We start from the raw sequence: 23,856 nt of genomic DNA on the forward strand, positions 1-23,856 counted from the left end.
CCATTTGTATTCTGCTAATGTTTACATTCTTAAAATCATCAGCTGACTGCATCTACTGGCATTGTGAAGGTAATAAAGAAATTACAGGCAAGAATGGCCGCTGGTTTATTACAGATCCGGCGGAAGAGATTATGACGACTGACGCCGGGTCGTGAGAGACAATGGAATTGATCAGACCTGAGGTCAAAAACAATAAACAATATACAGGAACGAGCAATGTAATTACAATAATGGAACATAAGCAGAGACACAATATAGATACAGTCTTGATGCCTGTGAATGAAGAAACATGTGGATACACAAATGTGATATTCGTATAAATACCATAAAGTAAAATGATAAAAATGCTGCGACCTGGCACGCTTTAGGCGTGACTAATTTAGTTTGAAGAAAACGGTTAACAAAGAAAAACAAGCTCATGAGACTTAATTAATGGCGCCACAAACATCATCCCATGCCAATTGGTGACTTTACAAAATACTTCAAAGACGGTGGCGCCTGATTAACCCCGTACCTGGTGGGACGCTGGCGGCGCCGCGCTCCTTGAGGATAACTGAGGGGCCTCCTGCCTGTGAGGTTGCTGCTTGGGCGGTCCTTCCCCGGGGCGCACACAGCGGTGAGGCGTGCCGGAGCGCGCGTTTGGGCGGAAGGTGCCAAGCACGCTGCCGGGACTCTCCGACAGGAAGGCGGCTTAGCCGGTTCATGGAAACCTGGGTCGTTTCCTGCCTGGGGCGTTGCCGAACGCCTTTGCCGTTCCGCTCCAGCACGCGTAGCGGTCCCCTGTAGGCTGAAGTTAGTGGTGGACGGACGCGCCGACTCTGATCAAGACGTAAGGCGGATGACAGCTGTGGCGGCACGAAGGTGGTTGTTTGTCGATGTATGAGCGCCTGCAAGGGCTAACTTGCCGCCACGCCGCGGAGCCCTGCAGAGATGGAGGAAGCATCATCCGCCACGAAGCTCTCCCGGCACCACTTAGGTTCTCATAGGTTTGTCTAGCTATGGATGGGGTGCCGTCGTTCTGGGCGTCCCCAACCCGAGGAGGACCTCGGTGGCTGATGTTTCCAGTCCTCGGCGGTGCAGCGGCCATGAGGGGATGATTTTATGACCTGTGGGAAACTGTTCACCAGGCCGCTACGCTGGGTTGTGGTGCTGTGGTGGTGTGGTGCCGGGTTCTCAGCAGTTGAGCCAGGGCACCACACTCGGAGAGGAAGGCTGGCCCTGTCGTTGTGATGTGGTCCGGGACGTACTGGCCGGCTAACCCAGCTGGAGAGCAGGGCCCCGGGCGCACGCGCTGGCGGTGGCTTCTTGCATGGCGTGGCTTCGGCCACCTGAACGTCTACCACCGTGGAGTGGTGGCCTGATCCGCCTGATGGGGAAGGCGTCCCCGACGACGTCGATGTGGATGTGTAATAAGCATGCGCCTCTGGTTAGGAACTCGCCTACCCCGACTGGCGCAGACGACCCACTTTACTGGTCTGGCACCGCAGGCAATTGTTTTGCCCAGGCTGTGGCGTCTTTTGCACCCGTACAGACGAATCCAGCAGTTTGGCCGTGGATCCTGCCGGAGGGGTGGAGGTCGTGGATGATGTCAAATACCTGGCGGGCGCGTGAGGTTGGAACCAAAGGGCGGCTGGCCTGTGCTGGGATGTCAGCAGAGCAGGCTGGGACCTCCGGGCGAGGTCACGCCCCGCCACTTGAGGGATGTGACAGCAAAAGGCAGTTAAGCCGGTCGGCGGTCTGTTCTCTGCAAGGTCCTGGTAGCCTGCACCAAGCTGCACTGGGCGCTCAACTCACTCTGAGAGGGCGCCTGCTGCGGATTTTTTCTTGCCGGGAGGTACCTGACGGAACAGGTAAATCTGGCCATGGCTGGTGAGGTGGCGCTGGTTGGTCTGAAGACCATGCCCTTTGCTTCGTGAAAGCGTGAACCAGTGGCTGGTGGTCTGTGAAGACAGGAAGGGCGCCCTCCAGGAGGAACTTGGCGCCGAATCGCGCGAAGCACGCGCAGGAGTTCCCTGGGTCGAAAGTGCTGTATCGACTCATGATTGAAACTTTGCCGAAGAAGGCGCGCTGGGGGCGCTGCTGATAATTTGTTTCAGAACAGCACCGCAGGTAACACATGCCTGTCAGCTGGAGGGGAGCCTGATTCTGGTGTGCCAAGGCGGTTGCCTTGCGAGGGGCGGTCACTCGAAAAGGCTCTGTTGCTGGCTGGGTCCCCAAGACAGGGACTCCCCGTTGGCCCTAGGACTCCAACAGCTGGTGCGCGCGATCCCGGGATGAAGCTCAGAAGTTGGACCATCCCAAGGAACTCCTGGACTGCCTTGATGGAGGTGGGAAGGTCGGAACTTTGCTACGGCTGCCACTCGATGTAAGAGGGCGGACGCCTGTCGGAGATACCTCGTGGCCCAGGGAACTCCCGTTTCTGACGCCGACGTACACTTTGCAAACGGACGACGAGGCCGCCTTTGGAGGCTGAGGACTGCTTTACGCCTCTGTGTTCGCTGTGAGACCTGGAAAATATGAGAATGTCAGCCAATGAGACGAGAATTTTAGGTCCCCAGGATGCTGTCCATGAGCCGCTGGAAGGTGGCCCCGCGCTCTCAGCCCAAGGTGGAGAAGGCGCATCACAAAGGACCCAAGGGCTTGATGATGGCTGTCTTTGGTATGTCCTTCACAACAGGTACCTGAAAATAAGATTTAAGAAGGTCCAATTTATACTATTTCTGGCCCCGTGAAAGGAGGCCAAGGTCTGCATATTGGGCAGAGGGTAGTATCGGGCTCACAGAATGTTGAGCTGCCTGTAGTCGCTGCACAGGGTCTCCAGGAGCCGCCCGTTTCTGCACCATGTGGGAGGGGAGTCTTATGGACTGGAGGCTCTCGCAGATGCCCATCCGCTCCATCTCCTCGCGAATGCTTTTTCATCTGCAGGCGCTGAGGGGGAAGCTCCGCGAACTTGATGTGTCGGGGGCCCTGAATACTATATGGTGGTATATGCCGTGGCCAGCTGGGGCCCCGACTCTGGGCGGCTCGGGCTTAAAACACCTCGGGAACTCCGGCAGAAGGTGTGCGTACTGGTGGGCGACGGCGCTGATGGTGGTCTGGGTCCCGCTGCAACGGAGAGATCGGCAGGAGTCGGGATCGAGGAGGCGCTATTTCACGCCGCACAACAGGCTGGCAAGCCAGAAAATCGCCTCAGGAGTGGGGTTCCTACGTCTGCCGACGATGAAGTCCTGGCGGAGTAATCTTGCCATGATGGAGACTACAGGAGCCAGCCAGAGGAGCAGATGGGGTTCGCTGGCGCCGCCAGGAAGGCGGCCGGTCTGTGTCTTGCTGCGGTCCTGGATGCTGGGAACATCACTGAAGTGCCCTGTGTCACCAGCATCATCCCTGCCGGAGACGGGTGTCGCGGACGAAACCTACCGTTTTGAGGCCTGGTTCTTCGGGCTGCCATGGCGTGCCTGTCCTGGCCAATTCTCGCTGGAACGGTTGAAATCGGTTAGGCGGCAGGCAGTTTCGCCGCCCAACCACTTGTATAGCTATAGAAGCTCTCGGGGACCACCGCCTACTGTGGTTCGTGGACGCTTGTTGCATGATGATGCGATTTGCCGCTCGACGCCTTCTAGCCGGATCGAGCTGACCGGGCTGAGTGGCCGTTTTAGCCGCTGTGAAGCCTTGACGGAGTCTGTGAGGTGTTGTGCCGCTTCTAAGAGGTCCTCAAGCAGGCATGGTGTAGGTGAGCGATCTGGTTGGCGCATCAGAGGAGTTGGCGTATGAAAATTTCTTCGCATAAGCTATCTCCCGCCGCTTGGTTCGTGGTTACCCGGAGACTGGTGTTGACAGGAGATCTCGACCATGCTAGCGTCTCTTGGATCGAGGGTCGGGCGTGGGTTGTGGCAAGGTCGATAGCACGGGCGACCCGCTCGGCGATGGGCAGGAGCAAGCTTGAGGAGGAACTTTTTGTAGTGCTGTATGTGAGGTGAGTGTTTGGTACCCGCGAGATGAATTTGTTGTACCGTCCTCCGGAAGGGCGTTGAGCACTGTGTCGGCCTGTAGGATTTACGTCCGTGAGGTCCGCGATTCTGAAGTGGCTCTCCACCCTGCGCAGCCATCTCGATGGGTTGCCCTGCGAAACGGGCGGCAGCTTTAGGGTGAGGCGGCCCATGGTGTGTTGCCCGGCCGTCGGTGTGTCGGGGCGCTGGTGTGGAGTTGCGGGGAGGGCCTCGATGCGGGGCGGGGCGGCTGCGATGGGAGGTAGGTAAACCTCGGAGTCCGCGGGGTCCGCGTTTAACTGCATGAAGGGAGGATATCGGCGTCCATGCTCGCTCGCTTTGACCCCTTACTGGAGTAGGATACTCGCGTCAGCGCGCACCGTGCGCCGTGTGGTTCGCTAGTGGCGCTGATGGGGTGCGCCGGCGAGTCAGCACGCTCAACGCTGGTTACAGCGCCGTGTTTAGGCCGCTAAGAGCGTTTTTGGAGAAACCCTGGAGCCAAGACTGAGTCGCCGTGTGAGTCCGCTAATGGCTCCGGATACTCCGGGTCACCACTGTGAAGGTGTCAAAGAAACGAGCAGGTAAAGGTTACTGCTGGTTTATTACAGATCCAGGCGGCTTATATTGCGGCCGACTGGCCTTGGGCGTGAGACAATGGAATTGACTGTGACCTGAGGTCGAAACAATAAACAATAATATACAGTGAGCGAGTGCAATTACAATCTGAAACATACAGAGACACAATATAGATACAGTCTTGATGCCTGTGAATGAAGAAACATGTGATACACAATGTGTGACATTCGTATAAATACCATAAAGTAAAAATGATAAAAATGCGTGACCTGGCACGTTTTAGGCGTGACTAATTTAGCTTGAAGAAAACGGAAGTCACCAAAGAAAACAAGCTCAGCGGAGACTTAATTAATGGCGCCCGAAACACTATCCTGGCGCGAATTGGTGACTTTACAAATACTCCCCAAGGCGAGGGCGCGTCTGATTAATCCCTGTACCTGGTGGGACGCTGAAGGGTGCCGCGGCTCCTTGAGGATAACTGAGGGGCCTCCTGCCTGTGAGGTTGCTGTTTGGCGGTCCCTTCCTGGGCGGCGGCGCCTGCGGTGAGTGTGGCGTGCTGGAGTGCGTTTGGGCGGAAGGGTGCTGCGGCGCTGCGGGACTCTCCGACAGGAAGGCGGGCTTTAGCGGTCTATGGGAAACCCAGTCGTTCCTGCCTGGAAGTGCCAGCCGAACGCCTTGCTGTTCCGTTCCAGCACGCGGAAGGGTCCCCTGTAGGGCTTAGTTAGTGGTGGGCGGGCGGCGTCGACTCTGGGACGAAGGCGTGGGTGGCGGATGACAGCTGTGGCGGCCACGAAGGTGGTTGCTCTGTCGATGTATGGCGCCTGCAAGGCGAACTTACCCGGCCACGTCGCGGAGCCTCTGCAGAGATGGGAGTGGCGATCATCCGTCCCGAGCTCTCCCGGCCACGAGGAGTTCCCCATAGGTTTGTTCAGCTGCGGATGGGGTGCCGTCGGCTCTGGGGCGGTCCTCAACCCGAGGAGGACCCACGGCAGCTGATGTTTCCAGTCCTCGGCGGTGCAGCGGGCCATGAGGATGATTTAAGGACCTGTGGAACGTTTCGACCAGGCCGTTGGCCGCTGGGTTTATGCTGTGGTGGTGTGGTGCGTGGTTCCCAGCAGTTGAGCCAGGGCAGACCACAGCTCGGAGAGGAAGGCGGGGCCCCTGCCGGTTGTGATGTGGTCCGGGACGCCGGCGGCTAACCCAGCTGGAGAGCAGGGCCTCGGCGCGCCAGCGCTGGCGGTGGCTTCTTGCATGGGCGTGGCCGGGCCACCTCGTTGAACGGTCTACCACCGTGAGGAGGTATCTGGATCCGCCTGATGGGGAAGGGCCCGGCGACGTCGATGTGGATGTGGCGGCGGCGCCCTGGTTGTGGGAACTTCGCCTACCCCGACTGCGTGTGGCGACCCACTTTACTGGTCTGGCACTGCAGGCACTGTTTTGCCCAGGCTGTGGCGTCCTTTTGCACCCGTGCCAGACGAACTTTTGAAAGCAGTTTGGCCGTGGTCCTGCGGAGGAGGTGAGAGGCCGTGGATGATGTCAAATACCTGGCGGCGGCGTGAGGCTGGAACCAAAGGCGGGGCTGGCCTGTGCTGATGTCACAGAGCAGGCTGGGACCTCCGGGGCGAGGGTCACGTCCCGCCACTTGAGGGATGTGATGGCGGTGCGGTATGCTGGGGTTTCTGGGTCGGCGGCCTGTTCTCTGGCAAGGTCCTGGTAGTCTACACCAAGCTGCACTGCGTTCAACTCGACTCTGGAGAGGCGTCTGCTCGGGATTTTTCTTGCCGGGAGGTACCTGACGGAACAGGTAAATTCGGCTATGGCTGAGAGGTGGCGCTGCTGTCTGGAAGACCATCGTCCCCTTGCTTCGTGGAAAGCGTGAACCAGTGGCTGGTGGTCTGTGAAGATTGTGAAGGGCGTCCCCTCCAGGAGGAACTTGAAGTGCGAACTGCGCGGTACATCGCGCAGAGTTCCCTGTCGAAAGTGCTGTATCGGGACTCTGCGGGGATTGAACTTCTTGCTGAAGAGAAAGCGATGGGCTGGGGCGCCGTTGATAATTTGCTCAGAACAGCACACGCAGGGCATGGCGTTACTGGCGTCTGTCGTCAGCTGGAGGAGCCTTGGGATCCTGGTGTGCCAAAGCGGTTGCCTTGGTTGCCTTCGTCCGGGAAAAGGCCCTGCTGGCTGGGTCCCAAGACAGGGACTCGGTTGACCTCTTAGGACTTCCGTCAGGGGGCGTGGTGTCGCGATCCCGGGATGAAGCGCCTGTAGAAGTTGACCATCCCAAGGAACTCCTGGGCGGCCTTGATGGAGGTGGGTGTCGGGAACTTTGCTCGGCTGCCACCTTCGATGTAAGAGGGCGGGCGCCTGTCGGAGATACCTCGTGGCCCAGGAACTCTGCTTTCTGGGCGCCGAATGTACACTTGTCAAAACGGACGTGAGGCCGTTTTCTTGGGCGCTGGAGGACTGCTTTGATGTGCCTCTGGTGTTCGCTGTGAGACCTGGAAAATATGAGAATGTCGTCGGCGTAGCAGGCGCAGAATTTTAGGTCCCCAGGATGCTGTCCATGAGCAGCTGGAAGGTGGCGGCGTTCCTCAGCCCGAAGGTGGAGAAGGCGAACACAAAGGACCGAAGGCGTGATGATGGCTGTCTTTGGTATGTCCTCTGGCGCAACAGGTACCTGAAAATAAGATTTAAGAAGGTCCAATTTAGTGAATATTTTGGCCCGTGAAAGGAGGCCGAAGGTCTTGCATATTGGGCAGAGGGTAGTGGTCGGGCTCCGTTGCAATGTTGAGCCGTCTGTAGTCGCGCAGGGTCTCCAGGAGCCCGTCCGGTTTCTGCACCATGTGGGGAGGCCCATGGACTGGAGGCTTTCCTGCAGATGCCCATCCGTTCCATCTCATGAATGCTTTTAAGCCTCCTGCAGGCGCTGAGGGGGAAGCCTGCGGAACCGCATGTGTCGGGGCCCTTTAGTCACTATATGGTGGTATATGCCGTGCTTGGCTGGGGCCCGGGGACTTGGCGGCCGGGCTTAAACACCTCGGGGAACTCCGACAGAAGGTGTGCGTACTGGTGGGGCGGCGGCGCTGATGGTGGGTCTGGGTCCCGCCGTTAACGGAGAAGATCGGCAGGAGTCGGGATCGAGGCGCTTGCGCCCACGTCGACTAACAGGCGAAGTGCGCCAGAAAATCGGCCCCCAGGAGTGGGGTTCCTCGTCGCGACGATGAAGTCCCAGGAGTAATTCTGGCCAAGGATGGAGATCGACAGGAGCCTGGTGCCGTAGGAGAGGATGGGGGTTCCGTTGGCGGCCGTCAGGAAAGGCGGCGGGTCTGGTGTCTGGTTGCGGTCCTCTCTGGATGCTGGGAAGACCGACTTGAAGGCTCCTGTGTCGACCAGCATCATCCTGCCGGAGGCGGTGTCGCGGGGCGTGAAAACCTACTGTTTTGAGGCCCTTGGTTCTTCGGCTGCCATGGCGGCCTGTCCTGCTGGCGCCGCCACCCGTTTTTGAGCGGTTGAGCGAGCAGGGCGGCAGGCAGTTTCGGGCGTCCTTTCCGAACCACTTGTGATAGCGACAGAAGCCGGGGACCACCGTCTACTGTGGTTCGGTGGGCGTTTGTTGGCGATGGCGTTGACGGGCTGCTCGTCCTCTTCAGGCTGGGCCGAGCTGACCCGGCTGAGTGGCAGTTTTAGCCGCTGCTGTGAAGCCTTGGCCAGGTCTGTGAGGTGTTGTGCCGCCTCTGAGGTCCTCGACAGGCATGGTGTAGGGGTGGCGATCTGGTTGCGTACTTCCGGGAGGGAGTTGGCGAAGGAAAATTTCCCGTCTGGCTTATCTCCTGCGGCTTGTTCGTGTCACCGAGACTGGTGTTGACAGGAGATCTCGACCATGCTAGCGTCTCTTGGATCAGTCGTGGCGTGGAGTTATTGGCAAGGTCGATGCCGCAGGCGGCCCGCTCGGCGATGGGCAGGGAGCAAGCTTGAGGAGGAACTTTTTGTAGTGCTGTATGTGAGGGTGAGTGTTTGGTACCAGCGAGATGAATTTGTTGTACCGTCCTCGGAAGGGCGTTGAGCACTGTGTCGGCCTGTAGGATTTCGTCCGTGAGGTCCGCGATTCTGAAGTGGCTCTCCACCCTGCGCAGCCATCTCGATGGGTTGCCCTGCGAAACGGCGGCAGCTTTAGGTGTGTGGCGGCCCGCGGATTGTGTTGCCCGGCCGTCGTGTGTTCGGGCGCTGGTGTGGAGTTGCGGGAGGGCCTCGATGCGGGGGCGCGGCTGCGATGGGAGGTAGGTAAACCTCGGAGTCAGCGGGTCGCGTTTAACTGCATGAAGGAGGATATCGCGTCCATGCTCGCTCCTTTGACCCCTTACTGGAGTAGGATACTCGGCGTCAGTGCGCGCTTTTTCGTGCGCCGTGTGGTTTCGCTAGTGGCGCTGATGGGGTGCGCCGGCGAAAGTCAGCACGCTCAAACGCTGGTTACAGCGCCGTGTTTTAGCCGCTAAGGCGTTTTTGGAGAAACCCTGGAGCCAAGACTGAGTCGCGTGTGAGTCCGCTAATGGCTCGGGATACTCGGGGTCACCACTGTGAAGGTGTCAAAAAAGCGAGCAGGTAAAGGTTACTGCTGGTTTATTACAGATCAGGCGGCTTATATTGCGGCCGACTGGCGCTTGGCCGTGAGAGACAATGGAATTGACTGTGACCTGAGGTCGAAACAATAAACAATAATATACAGTGAACGAGTGCAATTACAATACGAAACATACAGAGACACAATATAGATACAGTCTTGATGCCTGTGAATGAAGAAACATGTGATACACAATGTGTGACATTCGTATAAATACCATAAAGTAAAAATGATAAAAATGCGTGACCTGGCACGTTTTAGGCGTGACTAATTTAGCTTGAAGAAAACGGGAAGTCACCAAAGAAAACAAGCTCAGCGGAGACTTAATTAATGGCGCCGCCGAAACACTATCCTGGCGCCGAATTGGTGACTTTACAGCATCATCTCAGCCATTAGTTGCTGAATGAAACATATTTTGGAGAGATTCCTTTATTATGTAAAATATCAATGCTGCGTTTAAAAATGCAACTTACTTAATCTATAAATGCAGTACTGTTAATCAAATGAAGTAAAGATGTGATTTCGGATCTTGCTTTTGCCTCTTCTAAAATGTTTTGTGGCCTGCACATTCTTTGTGTCTTCTTCCACAGCTACAACCGTAAATTTAGTGGCATACTTTCATAACACTTTCCTCTCCATTGCTTTAAGGATGAATAAAGATTTACTTTATTTTTATTTATGGAAGTCATCATTGAAAATTAGCATATTTTTAACAAGTTAACAACTGTAATGCAACCCTTAATAAATATGCGTTTGTTATGGCAACTGACATCGGCAAATGGCAGTGTCTCGATTTGACTATTTATGTCTGTACTTGCTGTTGTTTATGCCTGTGTCTTGCATGCAATAATAAGTGGTTGTTAATTGTAAGAAATAATGATAAATTCTTTGACAAGTCACAAGGTTGGTAAGCCTGATTTAATGTATGAAGACTCGCATTTAACCTGATGAACTTTGGCTTCCAGGCCTATTTATTAGTTAAAAGCTACCTCAGATATAATATGCATTATCAATGCTACCTTCCGAAACCACGACAGGCATACAGTGCATAGAAAGCCTAGCCTAGTGTAATATACTGAAAATACATTTTGCACTATACAAGATGAAATCATGTTTTTGCATGAAATTTTAATGACTGCATGAAACACGAGATCGGAAGACATACGAGTAAATGCAAAAATTATGGTTCTTTTGTATGCTGTATATTTTTGAGTTTCACAGAATTTTTTTTCGGAAATAAACTGTGCTGGTGTATTTACGGGGTAAGCCTCGGTTCCAGAATCCAAAAAAATCCAAAAACTGAAACGTGGTGCTGCCATCATAGCCGCTCAAGAACTAATGGCAGTTGATTCAAAAAAATCCCAGACCATGGGATATGCCAGACCACAGATTGCCAGATTTAAGAGTACAGTTGGTCATACTGAACTGAATTTAAAAAAAAAACGGAAAGCAACAACTATATTCTTTTGTTTTGTGGTGTGTTGGTTGAAAAGTACCAAACAATTCTCAACAACTAATCAGTCTAAAATGTAAACTACCACTTTGTGTTTTGATGTGTGGTGCATTGGTTTAAGAGTAACCAACAATAATTCTTAACAACTAATCAACCTAAAATGTAAACTACAGAGAACATAATAACCTGAGAAGAAGTTGAAGAACAGTGGCACTGGGTGATGGTGGGATGTTACTAGATGCAGTACATAAGGTTGACTGCTGAGAAGAAGACTGAGTTACTCCAGACACTTTAGCACTCCCCCCAGCTAAGCCCACAATGCCCAAAGACTGCGTCACTGAAGGTCTGAAAATGAACGAAACCAATTATTTTCAAAAAAAGTACGAAACTTCAGATATCAAATTAAGATCATTTCAATACAGTAAAGTACTGACTGAGTCAATAAACATTTACAAAGTATCATGGACAAAATACCCCGTTACAAGACTTGACAGTCACTAGCTTTATGTATACAGTACTGTACACAGTATGCAAAAATCTATATTTCCAAGAATGAAAGAATATGTTTGGGCCATCTGGCCCACACTAGGGCCAGGATGGCCATTCAGTGCCATATTTTTAAAGATAAATACATGATCTTGGATAATCTAATCACAGGAATTAAAAAGCCCTATAATCCTACCATTAACAAAACAACAGTAGAATACATAGCCAAAAGGATATTTATATTTGTTTAACAGACAAATCAATCATAGACTAATTTATTAGTCTTTAAAAATCCTATATATTCAATTCCTGAGTCAAAAGAGGGGAAGATCACCTACTGGCTGCATCATGACTGGGAGTTCACAAACCCGGGGTTCAGGATACAGAACCACCTCACTTCTTGCGTGTCTATATTACTGCTACCAACCAGTTCCCCAAGCTTAGCTGCTCTTCACTTTTGTTTCTTTCACATTAACTAATATTTTTTGGGGGGGGACTTACAGGGTTTGAAATTTGGTGGATTACAAGGTGATTTAAAAGGGATTACCAAAACTTTTCTATTTAGTACTTCCCTTTCTCTTGATGGATTTTTTTATTTATGAAAGAAAAAAATACAGTACACATTTAGCTTTTAAGATATATAAATGAATGAAAAATAACAAAGATCCCAATATTAAAAAGAATAAGGAAATAGTAATAAAAACTTACTTTAACCTGACACCTACTACACTGGCTAAATGCAAACAAACACACACATACAAACACCAATCATCATTTTGAGTGGAACTACTAAACCCAAGATGTGGGAAAATTTAATGCAGACACATATATCATATACAGGTACTGGGCAGAGTTAAAAAACCTGATGTTCAGTTTATCTTATGAACAGAGACTTATTTCACTAAAAATAACACACTTTTTAAAAAAGACAACCTTATCTAGTTGTACAAACAATAACCTTTCATATTGAAGTATTCTTTCACACAAGCTAGAATATTCATGGAACTTGGTAAAGAGATTGTTGAAAAAGGAAGCAGTTGGGGTTGGATTATAATTAAATGCTCTAATTTGTACAACTATGAAAAATACAAATTACTCTACAAGATTTATTCTTTGTTCCCATGGAAATATAAACCATTGCCTTTTATTTAGGACATTTACTTCTTGGGTGGGAGGTCATCTCTGACAACTAACTAGAACTGAATCCTACCCAAAAATCCCATACTCCTGGTATTGCACATAAGCAGGGGATGCAATGACTCCTGTAACTTCCTAATCGGTCTCTGGCATATAGGAGTTCTTTATTGGAGGGGTGGGTAGAGCTCTCGGCTAGCATGCTGATGGCCCAGTGTTCGACTCTCCGACTGGCCAATGAAGAATTAGAGGAATTTATTTCATTTCTGATGATAGAAATTCATTTCTCGTCATAATGTGGTTTGGATTCCACAATAAGCTGTAGGTTCCGTTGCTAGGTAACCAGTTGGTTCTTAGCCAGGTAAAATAAATCTAATCCTTTGGCCAGCCCTAGGAGAGCTGTTAATCAGCTCAGTGGTCTGGTTAAACTAAGATACTCTTAACTTTTTTCTGGCATATAGGATAATAGAGCAGTAGGGCCCTGAGAGCAAGTGAGACTCTTAGACTAGGAAAAGGATTCACCACAGTAATTAAAGACATTCACAGACTTGAGAAAAACCTGTGAAGGAGTTCAAGCTGGCAAGCAGCAAATTCTGGATAATACCAAGTGATGGTTTTAGATATTGGCTCTACCTCTAACCCCCTTGTTTGAAGACTGGGTGCTCAAAGTGCAGTTACCTGTAGTTAGTTCAACTCCTACAGATGCTTCAGACTAGTGCTGCCATACTAAGGAGAAGGAAGAGAAGAAGGTGAGACTAGTCAGTCCACATTCACACCCTCAGACTTACTTTAAGTTTCAGTACTTGACAGAAATACTTTTCTGGCTGAACAGATCTGGGCCTACACACACTGAGCAGCCACCACAGGTCTCAAGGAGAATGTATCCAGGGACTTGTGGGTGACATTAATCGCATAGATTGAGGATAAATGTAGTCTGCCTACACCAGACACCTGCCCTAATTAACTGTTGAACCATGAAATTCTTCTACAAGGATAAGGATGGTCTCATGCCTGACTTCTTGGGCTCTCACACAAGTATAAAGGAGGACTTCCTCCTCAGTGGAGTCTTAAGCTTGTTTGATCACCTCATGAAGCCAAAAAGATGGCGGTCCCTAGACACCTCATTATTGAGCTTGTCTATACTAATGAACAGAAGTCAACACTCTAGACAAAGAAAGCAGGTCCTTTTCATGTAGTATCTAACAGTTCATACAAGGTGTAAGAGCATCTTGTCCAAATCAATACCAACAAAGTCTCAGAGGGAGAGAATTGAGATACCCTTCAAACTCAGGTGCATTGGAGTGTACTCACCACAAACTCAGGAACATTGGAGGAGGGATCCCTTTCCCTCTGAGTGCCAGATTTGATGAGACAGGCCATTTAATTGCTGGCCCCCCTCCAATGTGACCAAGGCTAGAAAAAGAAAAGTCTTGTGGGTGAGGTCTCTAACTGAAGACTGTCCCTGGAACCCAAAGGGTGCCCTGATTAGTCAACTAAGGATGAGAGATACATCCCACTCAAGAGGACAGAGTTCCCAAGGAGGACAAGTCTGTTCAAAATCCCTCATGAACACTGATAATTCTACCAAAGTGGAGAGATCCAGCCCCTTCAGGCTGAAGCCCTGAACAAGGATGAACAAGAGCCCTCCACAGCACAAACGAAGGTGGGTAGGGAAGTCTGTGATCTGGTGAATAGGTGCTCCAATCAGAGAAACACCAACCACAAATGACCAGCTTTCTTTGGTATAGTCAACCCCTGGTATTTGCGGGGTTAGGGACCACAACCAGCCACGAATAGCTAAAATGTGTGAATACTTGATAACCCCCTCTAAAAATGCTTATAACTGCCTATTTCAATTGTTCAAACACCATAGACCCCCTCTAAAAACACTTATAACCACCTATTTTAATAATTAACTGCCTATTTTAATAGTTCAAACATCAAATATAACTGAAACTATCATCCTAAAACACTTTCATATAATTTCAAAGTCATCTTACAGCATTACCCTTAAAAACATATGGTTTACAGCTACATGTAAAAACTAATCAAGTTACCCCTATATTCAGGCACAGCCATTTTCTCTCATACAGTTTGTTTGTTCCATATTTTTGCTTATGATACAGTAATTCATATTTCATTGAGAGAGAGAGAGAGAGAGAGAGAGAGAGAGAGAGAGAGAGAAGAGAGAGAGAGAGAGAGAGAGAGAGAGAGAGAGAGAGAGAGAGAGAGAGAGAGAGAGAGAGAGAGAGAGAGAGAGAGAGCTCTTCTGACTCATATACAGAAAGTACCTAAACTACAAGCTTTGTGATTGGCTATTTCCAACCCTCCCAGCCAATAGTGTATTGTCATGGAGAGAGAGAGAGAGAGGGGGAGGAGGAGAGGTTTGCTACAAACTCTGTGATTGGCTGCTTCAAAATCCTCCAGGTAATAACGTGTCATCATGGAGCCTACGTCAAAGCAATAAAAAAATTGTAACATACATATGTATGCATGTGCTCAAGAGACGATGGCTTTGTGAACTCCCTGGAGTTTGTTTCATATTTTTAATAATACAGTGCAGGCAGTACCTGGTTATTGGTGGGAGTTCTCAACAGCGTGATGATGGCCAACAACCGAATATCAGCGATTTTTGCACTTATTGGCGTAATAAGCACCAAAAATCACCGATTTTCAGTTATTGGAGTTGTTAGGGTAATTGCTAATGCTGTATGATTTTAATAATGAAATATAAGTAATTCATATTTGCAAGAGAGAGAGAGTAGAGAGAGAGAGAGAGAGAGAGTTATCAGTGGGGTTCCGAGAGAGAGAGAGGGGGTTGCCTTATGTTAAATATCAAAGGAGTGAAATTATTCATGAATTACTGTATTGGAAGAGAGACAATAACTTGAGAGAGAGAGAGAGAGAGAGAGAGAGAGAGAGAGAGAGAGAGAGAGAAAAGAGAGGGTGAACTGATACTGTTTACATGTTATCATCCTAAAACACTTTACAGTAATATTTTAATATCTCAGTATCACTGATATTTTAATATTTCAATATCATTCTAATAACATTTCAATAAGGAGGTCCCTCTTGTACAAAGGGGGAGAAAACCGGTTTATTACCAGCACAGAACTTAAAAATCTTTCTTTCCCAAGGCTTTCATAATTCTCTCTCTCTCTCTCCAAGTTAAGAAATACATGTATTTAAATATGCATTTAAAAATACATTTTATTGATATTTTGCTGTTTACATTAATATGAATATTTAAAAATTAAATAAGTTCACCAGGAAAATATTACTTGATGCAAATAATTTGGAGATAAGTTCCAAGGAAAAACAGCTTAATAGGTGAAGCCGCAAATCCTGAACTGCAAATAGGCAAGGGTTGACTGTATACATTTTTGGAGAAATGATGAAGGTAGTCGGACATCTCTTTCTAAGCCCTGAAAGAAAAGCCCCTCTCACAGGATACACTGGATGCCACGTGGTATTCAAAGATGACACAAGGGGGAATCTCTCTAGGTGCCTTGACCAAGTGAGTAAGCAGACCTGAGTACCACTCTGCGTGAGACCCATGAGGAGCCACCAGGGTATTGTTGATACAGTAATGGGGGTGATTGACACACTCTTGATCACCCTGCAAATCAGGCTGTTCTAGAGGTTTGAAAAGCATCTTCAATTATCACCCAAGGAACTGGCACCAGAGTACAGAACACTGGGAGTTTCTGTTTCAGTCTGGCAGCAAACAGGTTAATCGCTGGGGACCCCCAAGAGCTCAAAAGTAGCCTGGAGTGAAGCCACAGCAACATACATCATGGTACTAACTTCAGAGGCTGAGAAGGAAGCTCCTTATCAAGTCTCTTCGGGGAAAGTTCATTCATCACTTTACAGACTGCCAAGTCCAATTACAGCAGAGTAGTCCCTTCATCCTCTGGTATACAGTATCTCCTCTGGAGTGAATGGCAAGGGGAAAAGTCTACATGATCTGCTGAACAACAACAAACTTCCTGAGTTGCAGATCAAGGCAACCTAACTGATGGTCTCACTTCAATGGTGCATGACGGTCTCACTTCAATGGTGCATCAGAGGGCAAGGTTGATTAATAAGATCTTAACCATGAGTGGGGCCAAAGTGGTCTCCTAGAGATTACTATGCTCATGAATGAGCAAAATCATCTCACAAAAGTGTGGCTCAACCTCGACCTACACAGGTTCTGAAGGAAAAGGCCATCCCAACCTATAAGAGCCAAAGGCATGGGCTGGATCCTCTCCTGCAAGAGAGAAAGATGCATCTTGTCTTTGTTCCCTGGCTCACTCTAGATCTCACAGTGCATGGTCAGAACTCCACCAAGGAGTACCGTGAGAACCCACAGGGTCACCATCTGAATACTGTAGTATTCAGATTTGGAAACTGTTGATTTAACACTCTCTCTAAACGTTAAAGGTTGAGCTACTGGTGGGTGCTGGGGAACAATCATGTACACTGCTTTGCATGCAACTCTCCCTCAAACATAGACAACCACATGCATGAGAGAGGGAAGAGCTTAGAGAAGGTGGCCTCTCCTACAGTGAGTGTTTGGTAACCACATGTTCAGGAGAGGGTGGACACATCAAGATAGCAGGTGCAACACCTAGTACATGCTTCTCCTGTGAACACAGAGAACCACATGCATGAGAGGGGGAAGAGCTCAAAGGAAACCTATCACAAGAGTGAGTGTTTTTTGGTATGAGCATGCTTCAGAGCACGTGCACATGTCAAGGAAGAGGGAAGAGCTGGCTCTCCCCGGTACAAGCCAGAGGAAGAATGGGGGGAAAAAGCCTACCATGTTACCTGTGCCAACATGGTTCAAAAACTTTGCATGCTCCCCCTTTGGGTCTCCTCATGACTCCAAGGAAGGAATAATCCCTGGGTACCATGAGACCAGGCACATGCAGAGTGGGTGGGTTGTACTGACTCAGCCCCAGATGATCTTGAAGGATGACATTTGTAAGTATCAGAAGTCCTCCTTTCTAAATACAGGCAGTCCCTGGTTATCGGCAATCCAGTTTTATGGCACTTGTCTAGCAACAAAAATTGGTGATTTTCAGTGTCGATATGCGCTGATTTCCACTTATCGGCGCTGATAATCGGGTATTGGCGCCAATACATACCTAACAGAGGCATTGATCTCCGGTTATTGGTGCTGGTAAGTGCTGAAAATCACAAACTTCGGTTATCGGCGATTTTCGTTTATCATCACACCGTCAGAATGGAACTCGGTGATTTTCGCCTGTATCATCATCACAGATCGCCCATAAGGTAAGGGAGTATGCTCAAGTGAAGTCTGTTGGGAATTCTTAAGAGCAGCCTTTGACTTCCTCTTTTTCTTCCTTCAAAAAGATGGGAGGGAGGCCAGGGTTGATGAGGAGGAGGAAACTCAACATATAGAAGGAAAAGAATGAGGGAGAGCATTTTATATGCTGAAATGTTGGTTGAGGCTGGAACTGGAGATACCAATGTCAAACCAGCAACCGGGAGGTCCCCACTCAAGAGGACAACTGCTATAGGAGGATCCTTTATGGGAGTTAAGGAAGCAGCAGCAACTGCAGTAACAAAAGGACAGAGCTCCTTTATAGGAGCCAAGGAAACAGCAGCAGAGATGCCATACAGCAGCAGTAACAGAAGAAGGGCAGAGTTCCTTCTCAACAGCCACATTGTCCAAAAAAGCTGCGAAGGATGAACTACCAGCAATGTTAAACATAGGTCATATATTTTGGAGATGCATTGCAACTAGGGAGGCCTAGTACCTGGAATATCAGAGTCAACTGGGGAAGAAGGACTCCTTTTGGGTGATGGAGATGCAGCTATCAACAAGAGGGAGTAATGTCTGACCTTACCACCAACGCCATCCTCCAGAGAGAGCTGGTGACAGGACTTCTTCACCTCCTGAAAAATACTATCATCCAAGAGGCAGTATTCTCTGGAGAGAGAGAGAGAGAGAGAGAGAGAGAGAGAGAGAGAGAGAGAGAGAGAGAGAGAGAGAGAGAGAGAGAGCAGCTCTTATTCTTTCTCCTCTTCCTACATACATGCAAGTTCTGTTCCAAGAGCTTGTTTGTAAGTTCAACTTCTCTGGAAGTCCATCAAAGTAAGCCTAGGGATCCAAGTTTGTAATTCGCTTATGCTATATAACACTGTGTAGTAATAAAGCTTTCTATCAAGACAATTTGGTCTTTGCTCATAAAAAACTTTATAATAAATAAAAATCATATAACTTATGCAATCATTTGTAAGCAATTTTGTAGAACTGCAAATATTTACATGGAAGGTGATTTTATGTTTAACTGTCAACAATTTGTTAATAAACTATTGACTATGAAGTCCCAACATGCTTGCTTATGAAACTTATAAATTAATCTGAATTTCCTCATTGGACAGGTTGATATCATATTAGGCTAGCACTCTGCTGGGCCTGCGTTCAACTCTCCAGCTGGCCAATGAAGAATTAGAGAATTTATTTCTGGTGATAGAAATTCATTTCTTGGTATAATGTGGTTTGGATTCCACAATAGGCTGTAGGTCTCGTTGCTAGGTAACCAATTGGTTCTTTGACACATAAAATAAGTCTAATCCTTCAGGTCAGCCCTAGGAGAGCTGTTAATCAGCTCAGTGGTCAGGTTAAACTAAGGTATACCTTTATAAATAAATCTGAATTTACGACGTCTCATACTATCCATAAATACAATTTCATTGATAAGTTAGTTTATTGGTCAAGTTTAGTAATATAGAAAACTGATTTTTTCAGTACTTTTGTGTGTCATATGTATACATGGATATAATTAGTTATCAGGTTATAAAACTACATTGACTATCTTCAACCCTCCTATATCTTATTGTGCAAGAACATGATGTTTCATGAAAAATATTAATATAGTGATGCCTATGCCAGTTTTATTTTAATTCTGTGTTATTTAGTACAGTCAACTGTATAACCTAGTTGTATAACCTAGTTGTATTACAGTATAAAAAGAATACCTATCATGTAATAATTTTATATTCAGGTGCTGAAAGCAATGGAAGATTGTGGCTTGCTTTACACTCTCTAGGTATTAAAAGTGAACACCATAGGATGACAATGCTACTCCTATGCTCAATCAGGAAGTGCTTGTAAATTACTTAACTGAAACAAAAATGTCTAAATTTTGGGTTTCACCTGAAACAAAACAAAGTACATTCCATGGACTCTTTCTGAAGTGTTAAAATAACGCGTGGAAATTCTAGGGGTCCAGCTAGTATTTATAGTTCAAATATTACTATCATTACTACCAAGCAATTTAACTAAACCACTAAGTTCCCATGAGGCTACCATAACTGATCTATTTTACAGTGAGGATTAAGGTGTGGTCACCAGGTGACAACTTACACTGCCCATCTCTGAGTTCATTGTAAGCACCCTCTAATCACCTTTGGGAATCATAAGCCAAATGTTACAAGGACCTTTAAATAGAATCTTTTCAAATCTACAATGAGTTTTGATATCCTGTCATTAGCAATTTAGTTTTATATGAACAATATAAAATGTAAGGATATCTTCAGACTTTTGTACTGATATCTGAGTTGCTCAAATTTTGATAAGTGCTAGCAAGACAGTTTTTTCATTTGATATCCCTTTAGAGAAAATCTTCAATTTCTTTCATTTTTACTTACATCCAAAACAATATTCTTCATTCCATTTGACTTATAATCAAGTAAAGAGTTGAAACATTTAAAAAAATCTGAAAGATTCAAACAATTTCTGGATTAGTTAAGGTTCCTTAAGGACAGAAGCAGCTTATAAAATGCCCACCCTTGATCTGATAAGCAATCAAAGATGTGGCAACACATATGCCATATTTCTATATGTTATGACTGAAGAATGATTCAAGACAATGTACATAAGAAACTTAGAATATTAATCACAAACTGGTTATTTAGAGAGTCATTTCATTCAATCTAGTCACCAACTTCCTTTTCTCATTACTTTTTCCTTTAGAATGGAAAATGTAATGAGACAATGGCACCAATCCAGCTTCAATCCTTATGTTGAATAGCTGTTTATTCATAGTTAAAATTACTGTTAACTCTTATGACTGTATTCTAAAACATGGACCTACATACCCAGCTGTAATCACTGGAGTTGGGGTCGATATCACTGAACTAGTATTTTGTCCAGCTTCTGAGGCTGAAGTGACATTCAGTGACAAACGACGGGGACTGCTCTCTATTTTCAGAGGATCTTCTTCTATCTCTTCCACTCTGTAAGGAGAAAAAATTTCACAAATTAACATAAGGGGAGGTACTACCATAAATAAACCTCCTATACAGTAGAGGCATATTCCTTATGAAATGCCAATAGTAAGTATAAATTTTGGTTCCCCCATACCAAATTGAATAACTTGTTTGGCACACATCAAACCAATGATGAATATCACTGATATTTTGTGTTATTCTTATACAGTACTCCTTCAATTATCTGGATTGCCATTATCTGACACACCCAGACCAGGGATCAAGGCCCCAAAGATATATGATACAGTAATACCTCATGCATACACGTTTCAGGTTATGCGAATTCACACAGCTGTGAAATTTTCACTGCAGTCTAACTAATTTGCAGCTGCAATTTTTTCACAGACCTGTGAAATTTGCAAAATCCTCGAAAAACCTTGCAGAAGCGTTTGTTTAATTTCTGAAGTAATTTATAAGTTTTCATGCTTTTAAGTGTAAAAAATAGTTAGGAAAAATTGTGTATTATTTTTATTTTTTTACATATTATGATACAAAGGTAAACTAACGTACTTTATGTTATAGTGAAATCCCTCAAAAACCAAAAAAATATACCTCAGCACCCAGGGCAATGTTTTGGTTTGGAAATCAGCTGAGGGAATTATGAGGTAAGTTAATTTTGCCATATTTGACTCAATTCAGAGCAATTTTCTTGCTTCCAGTAAGCATAAATGAATCTCTAGATGCTCCACTTATATGGGACAAGGTAATTTTTCGTTATACAAAGTGTTTGAAGTTAAAATATGACTTAAGTTTCATTGTGAACTAAATTTAGTTAATTTTTCTGTTAACAGATGGCATGCGGGGCATGTTTTAGCGTAAAATAAATCAAGAATTGAGTTCGCTATTTTCACTTGATTTCATCATAATATGAGCTTTACATATTTATCTTTTATCATGGTGAAAACACCAGTAAAATGCATTCTTTCATGTCCAGTAGTTTTGATGAAAATACTTTTCTCTCCAATTTTATTTAATGTCGAGTTTAATGGCATATTGATGTTTAGGAGTTTCATCCATGTTGCCAATGCACGATAATTTATAATCTTTAGCAGCTTGAACATTGTTTTCTCAGCTTCAGCTACAACTTGCAGCTTAAATTTAGCGGTATATTCCCCTGCCGATCTTTTCTCCATAGCGAATAAGGGTATAATGTAAAATATATCACTCCCATTCTACTTAATGTCATTTGTAACATAACTATGGTAATTGTTTATTATTGTACAATGGTTGAAATGGCAAAACAGCTGTTTCTCTTTCGGTTGTTTAGGGCTGTACGAGTTTACAAAACGATTATAGTGTTACTAATGATACTTTTATTATTCTCTTTTAATTTTTCAACTTGTTTAACTAGAAGATGGGATAAAGAGATGGGTAATCCTACAGTTTAGGGGGCCAAATTCACTGCATTATGGAAGTCAAGATCAGCACACATATATATCAATTTTATTGAATCATGGAAAACAATGAAAAAATGAGCAGTTTATCTACTTACATCAACAGATTGTAAAAAAACCAAAGGGAATAAAGGAGGAACACATATACACAAAAACATGTCTTAGGGGATATGGACCCATAGAATTTTGAGAAAATCATAAATCTCAGCTTTTGTAAGCATATAAACTTCTCATTTTTTTCAGATCTATCAAAAAGTGGCTGCTGAAGAGCAAGAGCCCATGCCAGGTTCCTGCCTGGTTCCTGGTTCCTAAGAGCTCACTCAACAAACACAGTTGCGGGCGCACTGCACTATTCATGTGAGGTGCAGAGCTTTATTCCCTTTGTTTTTTTACAATCTCTACTTCTGTAAGCAGTTAAACTGCTTATTTTTTAGGAAATATACTTCTGTCTGCAGATCTGTCAAAAGAAGAAACTGAAAATTGGAAAGAAAACCTAAACAAACACACACAAAGGAAGCAGTGAATTTGGACCCCTAAACTGTAGAATTACCGAGAGATGGAGGAAAAGAGGTTAGTCTTTTGTAACTTGGTCTCTCAAAAAAGGAACTCGCATGATACACAAGCATCTGCTATTTTATGAAAAATGAAAATGGAATATAGAAAACATAGTAAAGAAAATGTACATCAGTTATATAAAAATAGGGATGACTATTTTAAAACTTCTCTTCAAGTATTTGAAGGCGTATTTTTGCTGTATTTCGTGCTAAAACTGCTGAGACATTCTCAGGCGCTCGGACGATACCGGGTGCTTGCCACTTAAGGGAACTTCAGAAACTGCAGAACGCTTGGGTGCCAGAGGAGTCATGGGCGCTGGAGGTCGTTCACGAGAGGACACTTCATACGAAGAGGACCACTTATGAGAAGAAGGGCACTTGGAAGCTGCACTCTGACTCTGCACCAAGGGAGGCACAGAAGGAAAACACTCCGGGCTGTCCCAATGGCTACACGACGGACGAGGGTTACATACAGGATCCTTGAATCTTTTACACGGCACTGGAGGAGAACACGACACATCACCTGCACATCTTTTCAGAGGATGTGATTCGTCCACAAAACGCCAGTGATGCCTGGGGGAAGACTCATCCGAGTTTGACGAAAGACGATGCACATCCAAGGATACGCCTTTCCAGTGGCACTTGACTGCAACCTCGGATTCAGCAACAGGTTCAGCTGAGGGGCGGCTACCCATGGGCAGATCCCACTGACCTCCTTTAAGCTACCAGTTTCACTCCTCCCAGGTTTAAGGGAGTATGCCATTGACCTTTGCCTAGGAGAATTGGTAGGATGGGCAGCCACCTCCTCCACCAACATTCCACTTGCACTAGGCACTAACAGGTGCTCCACTGACACTACACTGGCACTAGGCGCTACTGGGCACTCCGAATCACTCCTGTTGTCCATTAGAACTTTCACAGATGAAGATAATTGAGCAATAGATTCGACTATTATTTTGAATCTCTTATCAATCTTATACTCGAGACTGGCAATGGGGTTGGGGTCAGAAGCAAGAGAGCCGGATAAAGGGGCAGGTTGCACAGATGGAGAACTGGGAATGGGATTAACAGAAATTGCAGGAACATCAACATCGACATTAGCTTTATCATATATCATTATCAATATGAGATTCCTGGCTAGCTAAAGACTTACAAACCTGTCTAGCAGTTGCTGTCCTCTTCTTACCCCTAGACAGTTTATTTAAATGTGATCTCAAGGTCTTCCATTTCTTATTGTCCCAGTCAGTACATTCATTACATCTTAAATCCACTGAACAAACTGTCCCCTACATTCTGTGCAGATTTGATGCGAATTGTAAGATTCTTTAGTCAAATGTGTATTGCAACCTTTGCTGCAATACCTACAGCT

At 46.5% G+C, this 23,856-nt stretch overlaps 1 protein-coding gene across 9 annotated transcripts in view; it reads right to left on the reverse strand.

Moving 5' to 3' along the window:
* Positions 1-23,856, reverse strand: part of LOC136833759 (cyclic AMP-dependent transcription factor ATF-7-like) — a 178,838-nt gene that overhangs the window by 89,121 nt on the left and 65,861 nt on the right. For all 9 annotated transcript variants that reach the window (XM_067095983.1, XM_067095984.1, XM_067095986.1 and 6 more), the window contains 2 exons: positions 20,369-20,506; positions 10,820-10,978 (listed from right to left, as the gene is read on the reverse strand). In XM_067095983.1, the coding sequence (XP_066952084.1) occupies positions 10,820-10,978; positions 20,369-20,506 (297 nt within the window). The remainder of the gene's footprint in view (positions 1-10,819; positions 10,979-20,368; positions 20,507-23,856) is intronic.

The sequence above is a fragment of the Macrobrachium rosenbergii genome, chromosome 52 (genome assembly GCF_040412425.1).
Source record: "Macrobrachium rosenbergii isolate ZJJX-2024 chromosome 52, ASM4041242v1, whole genome shotgun sequence".
In the NCBI taxonomy this organism is placed as follows: Eukaryota; Metazoa; Arthropoda; class Malacostraca; order Decapoda; family Palaemonidae; genus Macrobrachium; species Macrobrachium rosenbergii.